Source organism: Adiantum capillus-veneris, chromosome 28 (genome assembly GCF_014529385.1).
Source record: "Adiantum capillus-veneris isolate H3 chromosome 28, ASM1452938v2, whole genome shotgun sequence".
In the NCBI taxonomy this organism is placed as follows: Eukaryota; Viridiplantae; Streptophyta; class Polypodiopsida; order Polypodiales; family Pteridaceae; genus Adiantum; species Adiantum capillus-veneris.
This window is the reverse complement of record NC_140958.1, coordinates 101,479,314-101,488,022: the sequence shown is the minus strand read 5'-3', so window position 1 is coordinate 101,488,022 and position 8,709 is coordinate 101,479,314. Positions and strand designations below refer to the sequence as shown.

Below are 8,709 nucleotides of genomic sequence, written 5' to 3'. Positions count from 1 at the left end.
TTACCTCTAACTCTTTGTATATACTAACATATTCTTTGTGAATACTAAGGATTTGGGAGATAACCCTTCTAACATCTCTCTGCGTACTGTACTGTGTAAGCTCACTGTGTGTGTGTGAGAGAGAGAGTCGACCCACGCTCCGCTCCGCGACTTCATCCATAACAATGAAGGCATGCCTTACCTTGTGTCAAAGGACTTTGATCTTAAGATCTTTTAGCATTCCAATAGGTTTCTCAATAGTTCCATTGGCTCTTTTTACCATTATGTTTGTAATTTTACGATGAGTTCTTTCCATAAATTCCCAACAATTTTGAGTAAAAATAATGACCCGGACAACACCATCAAGGATTCCCTTTGCAATTCTTTTTGAGGTATTGTTCCATAACCTAAGGCTGATGAAGATGTTATCTCCACCTCTTCATTGTGGTCAAGTATTCCCCAACTAAACATTCTCTCAAATAGATAGTGTATAAGCCTACTTCATGATGTCTTCCACTCACTTTATTCCTAAATTGATATTGAGTATTGGCACTGTAAATGTGCTTCCTTGCCTTGTCTGCACTAGTGTATCATTCCTTTACATTCTAATAGGACACTCAACTACAAAATGTGGCCCACCACATTTGTAGCATTGAAGACGCGGTCTCTTGACAGTGATATTAATTTTCTGGTCTCTTGTTTGCAAGATCAATTGCTTGATATATATGCTTGACTTGTCCCCAATGGCCTCCATGTAGTATTGGGGACATTACTCAAGCATAACGAATCCATATATAGTACTACAGTCTGTGGCATCCTCGCAATCCAAATAAGCACTAGATAGCTCACAACCAACTTGATTTATAGGGGTAACTCTTGAATAGAGAGGCTAAAGTTCTAGCATTTGAGGTGGTAATGGTGTGGTACATTTTGGGTTCTAGGGACTAGTTGCGATGGTTGCTCAACATGTGGGGCATATATTGATGCAAGAACTCGAGGCGAGTCTATTCAGGATAAAGGTGGTCTATTTTCGTTATGCATTTAAGCACTAAGCATCCTTGACATTGCCTACCACATGCATTGTAATTCTCGTTAAACAATAAACATAGGGTATTTACTAGTGTTATGTGGACCCAAAAAAACTAAGCACCATTGTTGTTCCCTTCTTGGATACATATGATTCTTTTTTGGAGTACGATTATCTTTAATTCTCTCTTGAATAGCTTGGGTGAGATTCGCCAAAGTTATCTCATATATCTTTTTTTGTTTAACGATATGCTTTATTGTCATTGGCTCATGCTTAGATACTTGTAAGCTAGCAGACTTCGGTTCAAATGACACCCTTTCTCATGCAATCATTAAATTGTCTTCTAATTGGATTGCATTGGCAATGACTGCTTCCCACCTCTAATGACTAGGCCATTGTGGATATCCTTAGCTGATTATTGTTGAAACACTCATCTAGGGTACAACGAGAATTCATATGCTTTAGAAGACAAATAAAATCTCTCAATGAATCCCCTTCCTTTCGTTTGTCTTTTTGGAGTTGGGATGCTACGCCCCAAAGCACACCCTCTCATATATACTCTTTCAAGAACAATCTCTTAAGAGTAAGGTAATGCATGCGCTCCTTAACCCTTTAGGTCCTATACCAATTTTCGGCCTTTCTACTCAAGTTCAAGCTTAAGGCCTTACACTTGTGCTCTTCTATGGAATCACATACATGTTCAAATACTTCAATATTCTTTCTAATGTTGTCGGAATGCACGGTTCTTCGGAGTTAAGTGAGTTTTTTTTCCAAAATTTCTTTTCATAGAATCTTACTCGCAATGTTATGGTTTATCCATACAAAAGATTTGATAATTAAAACCTTGAGTGATTTGTTTGTGCGATCTATTTTAGAATCTTGTTTGGCGGATAATTTAAATATATCTTCAATAATTTCAAGTTTCTTTTAGATAAAAGTTGCAACAATAAGTCCTAACAATCAAATTTTTTATTTGCTTCCTACGATGTCTAATTCTATGGCTCTCACTATGATGGCCATAGAAATTTTGCTCTAAAATTTGCAATGAGCCTCAAAAGAAGAAATATAGAATGCTCACAATGTAAAGGCCAAGAATATCGTCTTTGAAAACAAGAGCAACCAATTTACTCAAATGTTTTCATTGATCAATGCAAATGCATGGTGAAACTTTGGCATGGTGGGAAAGAAAAAAATATGTTCAAAAGCGAAAGTACATTCCATGGTTGAGAGAAGATTATGCAAATTTGTTTGCATCTACGATAGCTAGATTACACCATCTTGTTTGCATCTACGATAGCTAGATTACACCATCTTGTTTGCATGGTGTGAATGCCACAATCAACAAAATCTACAAGCTCAAATGCTCATTGGTACAACCTACCCAATTTATGTGAAACCTCCACTTCAAAAATATTATTGGGCAATTCTAAACACTCCACTCAAATGCACCTCTTGCTCAAGACTTATGTTTGTCAAATAGCTTGAAAAGCCACTAAGGACTTGCTATGTGAATCGTGCTTCAACATGCCTAGTGAGGATTTGTAAGTTTTGCTGGACAAATTTTTTTAAAAAATACATCTTTGTTTGCACATCTCGAAAGTTAAGATGTCGCAAATCTCCCAATTTCTACAATTAGAAAACCTCTCTCTCAAACAAGTGTCTGTATCCTGAGTAACAAGACACTAGAGTGGTGCCACAAAGTAACTAACTTTTCCAACACCCTTCTTGCTTCTTCATATGCAAGAACACAAACAAGGCCCACACTAACGCACAGACGGCGGCACTGCCTAAAATAAAACCTACAAAATGTGTACACAATTTGATAGGCACCCATGCCTATATCACTACCTGCAAGCAGGCAATGCCAACAATTGTACTTATCAATGAGCAAACGCCATGAACCTTGCTATTTTGGATCTTTCTTTGACCTGTCAAACAAATTATGTACACACCCTTGTCCTCATCCACAACACCCTCATCATCAACTGGTGCTTGAGTATACATGAGTTGGGGTACATAACCTCATCCCCATACCCCCTCGCAAGGAGAATTTGTTTGGTGGTTTGCCAAAGTCAGTAAAGAGAAGAAGAGAGGAGAGACTTTTGCAGGAACAATCCCAACAGACCTCAAAGACCTATCTGACGAGTCTTTAACTCAAGACCTGATGATACTCCAGAGGGAACTCAGATAACCAATCTACCACACTTCGGTGATAGATTAACTTGGAGGAACCTCTGCACGTGGAGGTTTGGCTTTGAATCAGATAATCCACAACTTCTTTTATATGCACTGGCACTTCTTGTGAAGTATTTTGATCCTCAGTTGCTACAAAGAAAAACTTTCTCCTGTGGACTGCCAGAACATTTTGCAATGAATATGCAGTCTTCATGGCTTCCCACCCATGAAAACTCTGATAGGACACTACTGCAAGAAGTGATAACAATTATAACCCCCCTTTAGTACCATCATCATTTCTTTTTGGAATACCCATGCACACACACTCCAGCAAGGATGTCGACCTGATACACCACTGATCTTACATTTGCAAATAGACCATCAGCTATCCCCTTGCAAACAAGTAAATTTGTTCACCATATCACACACTCTGTTTTGCTCGTCGTTATCACCGACAAGATGTGGCCCACTTCCAACATAGTAAGGTCGGCATACATTTGAATGATCTGAAACATATGAGAGTACCAGGTTCAAAGCCACAAAACCTTTTGCGTCCCCTGAAAGGTCAGAAGAAAACAGAGTTTGCACCAAATCACGTTTCATAATCCCTTGTACAAACAATATTTATGTGTTGTTGAGCAGATATCCATGGGTGGCAGCCCATTTGACTGTGTAACTTACAAAATTATCAACAGAGCATTTACATTGAGAAGCCCCTGCCAAAAAGATTGTATCATCACCAACGAGCATCTCACACCAGTAGAATCTGGTTCATGCAAGTGTTAGCCTTAAGGCATCTGCATGTTACCATCCCATAGTCATTCTTGACCACCAAACCAAATTACACTGTGCTCCTTACCCACGATAGTTTCGTTTTCTGCTCCATACTCATGGCGTCTGGAATGCTGATACACTTTGGTGTCATTGTCTGAACCTTTAATCATTCACCCACTTCTCAAATCTGTCAGGAATGTATGTTGGCCAGCCACACATTTTGCTTACCTTTCACCTTTATGAGTAAAGATGCAAAGAGACCCATAATTTTTCAAAGCTTCCATGAAAGCCGACCTCGACAATAAGCGCCTACCCACGACTGCATTACTGTCGGCAGTGCATTGACAAACACCGGGGCAAGGCAGCTAGCCCGGTGGCGATGCCCACCACATTGAGCAGCACATTGAAACACTGTAGTCAACTGCTGTTGGGTATCTTCAGCAGGGCTCAAGCATGCTATGCAGTCACAAAGAAGGTACACCAAAATTGGAATGCAGTGCACCTTGAGATAAGGTGTAGGCAATCCTTCACATGTTTCCCTTCTCCTCCATCCATGCTGGAATGAAGTGTTCATCGGCACATGCTAGCTAAGAATCGATGCAAGTCTGCAACTCAAGGGCCTTATCAGCTCGTTAGAGAATAAAGGTCCTCAAAAGCACTACAACTGTGGTACATGTCAATAAGGGCCTGCTTCACCAAAATATCTGGCGCATGGATAGATTCCATAACTTTAGCATGAATCACCTTCCCCTCCGCTAATGATTTCAATTTGGTGCAAGCTCTGATTGCACAGATGAAGGTAACCTGGTTCGGTTGCACTTCTTCTTGCATTTTTCCGAAGAGTTGAAGGACCTCTGCATGTTTTTGGCATCTGAGAAAAGCATTCATCAGGGCCGTCCAGGACACAACATCATGTTGACCCGTTCTGTAAAATGCTTGGCATGCAAAATCAAGAGCCTGACACTTTCCATACATGGCAACAAGAGTGTTCCCTATAAGCAGATCTGTCTCAAGGCCCACATCAATGATATAAGAATGTACTGATATCCCATCATCAAGAGCTGCAGGACTACTGCATGAGCCAAGCACACTCACAAGAGTTATCTTATTTGGCTCACAGTTGTTCTGTTGCATTGACTTCAAAAGCTCCATAGCCTCTTTGTGACGCCCGTGTTTTGCATAAGCATCAATCATAGCAGTCCATGACACAACATTTTGATCATCCATGTTTTCAAACACTTCTTGGGCTGCTCTCAAATCTCTGAACTTACCATACATATTTATAAGGGCACCACCAACAACCACATCAGAAGCCCAACCTCTTTCTTTTATAAGCTCATGCACTGTCTTTCCGAATTCATGTGCTCCTGCAACAGTGCATGCTCCAAGTACATTGAGATAAGTTACTTTATTGGGCGTCACATTACACTCTTGCATGCATCGGAAGAAACGAAGTGCTCCCTTGGGATTGCGGCTATTGCAATAAGCACCAATCAAGACATTCCAACAAGATAAATCAGGGTTTTCCATGTACTCAAATACAGCCAACGCCTCCTCTGCAGCACCACAGTTGCCATACATGTTAATGAGAGCACTGCAAAGTAGCTCTTCACCATCGAATCCATACTCAACAATATTCATGTGCAATCCCTTACCTTCCAAGACTGCATTTGCACTGGTGCATGCAGTAAGAAGTCCAAGGAAAGTGAGCTTATTAGGCGCCACACCACTTTTTTGCATTGCAGTAAAACAGTTCAAGGCATCTATGCTCAGATTCCAGTTTGCATAGGTAGTTATCATTGCATTCCATGAGACTATATCACGGTGGCGCATATTTTCAAAAACTGCACATGCATCTCCGAGTGCCCCACACCTACCATACATACATATTAGCGCATTTGCAACCGTGTTATCAGACAAAAACTCTGTTCTACGGATATGCTCATGTAGCATATTCCCTTCATCGACATCAGAGAGAAGGCCACAAGCATCTAAGGCGCTTATAAAGTGGGCCTTCTCCAGCTCTAGCTTGTTTTCCTGCATTGTTTTGAATAATTGAAGTGCCTCCTTTGCATGCTTATGTGATGCATAAGCATGAAGCATGATTGTCCATGACACAGTATCATGCTCCTGCATTTCATCAAACACTGTGCGAGCCAAGGATAGTGCACCGCCCTTTCCATACATGTAGATAAGCGCATTTCCAAGATAAACATCAATGGGAATCTGGGAGTTGTTTATAAGAGAATGGATGGCCTTTCCCTCCTCTGCATCTGCTAAGACAGCACATGCACTTAGTGCGCTGATAAAGGTGACTCTGTTCGGTTTGACACCTTTCTCTTGCATTTCTCGAAAGAGATTCAGCGCCTCTTTACCATGCCCATTCTCAGCATAAGCGTCAATCAGGGCAGTCCAAGAGATAATATCATGTCTCTCCATTTGCTCAAAGACCAAAAGAGCATCATCCGGAGATCCGCACTTTCTGTACATGCTGATAAGAGCGTTACCAACAATGAGCTCTTTGTGGAATCCATGATCCAAGATGCAGTTGTGCATCTCCTTTCCATCGGCTAAGCATGCTGGAGAGTCGAACACGCTGAGCATGCTGACAAAGGTTCGTTGGTCTAGATGCATTCCCTCCTGTTGCATCCGTGCAAAAAGATCCAAGGCTTTCTGCTTGTTTCCCTGCTTGCAGTAAGCAGCAATGGCTGCATTCCAAGAGACAACACTGCGGTTCTGCATATTCTCGAAAATTGACACTGCCTGCTTGGTATCTCCACACCTACTAAACATGGTAATGAGAGAATTACAAATAGCTATATCTTTCTTGAGACGATGCTTGTATATGTAGGCATGGATCCACTTTCCCACTGCTAAGTTTTGTGGAGATATGCATGCACCTAATATTGTGAGAAATGTGATCCTGCTTGGCCTATGTCCCTTTTGAAGCATCTGTCTAAAGAGCTGAAGAGCATCATGGTTGCGGTTGAGCTTGATGTATGCCCTCATAATACAGTTCCAGGAAACAGCAGATGGGTACTTGAGTGCATCGAAAACCGCACGCGCACTGTGGAGGTCATTGAACTTGTGAAACATTCCAATGAGAAGATTAACAAGGTATGTGTCTTGATCAAGCCCTGCTGCTTTAAGCTTAGAGTAGATTTTTCTTCCTTCGCTGAGACTGGTAATATTGCGCACTCGGTACGCAAGTGCCTGCACATTAGGGTGTTGCAAGGGCACAACTGTAGAGACCGGGCGGTCCTTGCTCTTCCGACGCCAAATTTTCTGCTTTCGAGAAGGAAAGGAGTGCTCTGTCTCATCATCGGAGGAAGAAGAGTCTTGGAATGGCGAGGGCTCATCAAACTGGGTGAGGTAATTCTGTTGAGGGAGGAGGGCAGCGGAGGATACTCTCTCTGCGTTTTCTTCGTCTGTACACAGGAGAGGAGGGGAGGGCAGAGAAGAGCACACTCGTAACCGAGGGGGGCCTGGATGATGAGACCATGGTGAAAGTAGGTCCAATCGTACGCTGCATTGCTGGTGATCGGGCCGTGTGGAGCAAGGAGGACAGGGAGAAAGAGTGAAGGCAGCCATCGCCAGTGAGTTGCATTCGCGTTTGTTGTGCGGCCAATTTTATCTTAACGAGTTTTCACTTGAATTCAAATGCTGTAACCTGCTCTCTCTCTCTCTCTCTCTCCCCCCCTACGACGTTCCCCTCTCTCTCTCTCTCTCTCTCTCTCGGAGGAAGGGAATAACCTATTCCAAATCGTCCTTGAGGTCAAGACTATGAAGGTTCTCTCTCTCTCTCTCTCTCTCTCTCTCTCTCTCTCTCTCTCTCACACTGAGAAATTGCCAATTTTCCATTGCATACATAATTCATGATTTCTATTTCGTTGGCACTATCAATCATGCTTATGAGGTTTCCTTCACATAATAATGCATTTTGACAAGGAAATATGCATCCCTCATGACCTCTGGAAATTATGCTTAGATGGGAAGCATAAAAAGAAAATTTGCCTTCCTCCCATAAAAGCTATCCAAACGGAAGCGTTTCTCTCTTTCTCTCTCTCTCTCTCTCTCTCTCTCTCTCTCTCTCTCTCTCTCACACACACACACACACACACACACACACGCACACAGAGTACTGGTAGTACTTCTACTGGTATTGATATGGCTATATTGCTATACTAGACTGGTACTACTAGTGTTGTATTGGTACTGTATATACTGGTACTACAAGACTATACTGGTACTGATACTGACACTATACACTACTAGCACTGATACTGCTATACTTCTATACTAGTACTGGTAATAATGGAGTTGTATTGGTAATGTATATATTTGTACTGGTATTGGTGCTTAATGGTACGCACACCACACACACACACACACATCTGGCTCTGTATAGCGTATTGCTATTTCCCTAGTATATTTCTGTTGGGAATGTTAGCCTGGGGTACCTTAGTGATTAACTCGTTTAAATTCACTACGTAATTTTTTGCAAGGTGATACCTAACCTTTAGATACTAAATGGGTTATGGGCGGGTTACCTAGCTTTGTAAATGATGTCGTCTTCCGCTTAATAGAGAGGTGGCTCCCTCCTAACAGGTCTGCGATACTGCGCTCTTAAGTGCCTCTCTCTCTCTCTCTCTCTCTCTCTCTCTCTCTCTCTCAATCAATCAATCAACCCCCTCTTTCTCTCTTTGTACATGGTGGCGTTATTACACCATCTATCCCCCTCTTAAAGTCGGGCA

At 41.9% G+C, this 8,709-nt stretch overlaps 1 protein-coding gene across 1 annotated transcript; it reads right to left on the bottom strand.

Moving 5' to 3' along the window:
- Positions 1-2,518: 2,518 nt before the first annotated feature.
- Positions 2,519-7,662, bottom strand: LOC147420982 (pentatricopeptide repeat-containing protein At5g39350-like). Its single transcript, XM_086504253.1, has one exon. The coding sequence runs from the start codon at positions 7,544-7,546 to the stop codon at positions 4,580-4,582; it is 2,967 nt and encodes a 988-aa protein (XP_086360379.1). The 5' UTR covers positions 7,547-7,662; the 3' UTR covers positions 2,519-4,579.
- Positions 7,663-8,709: the final 1,047 nt, after the last annotated feature.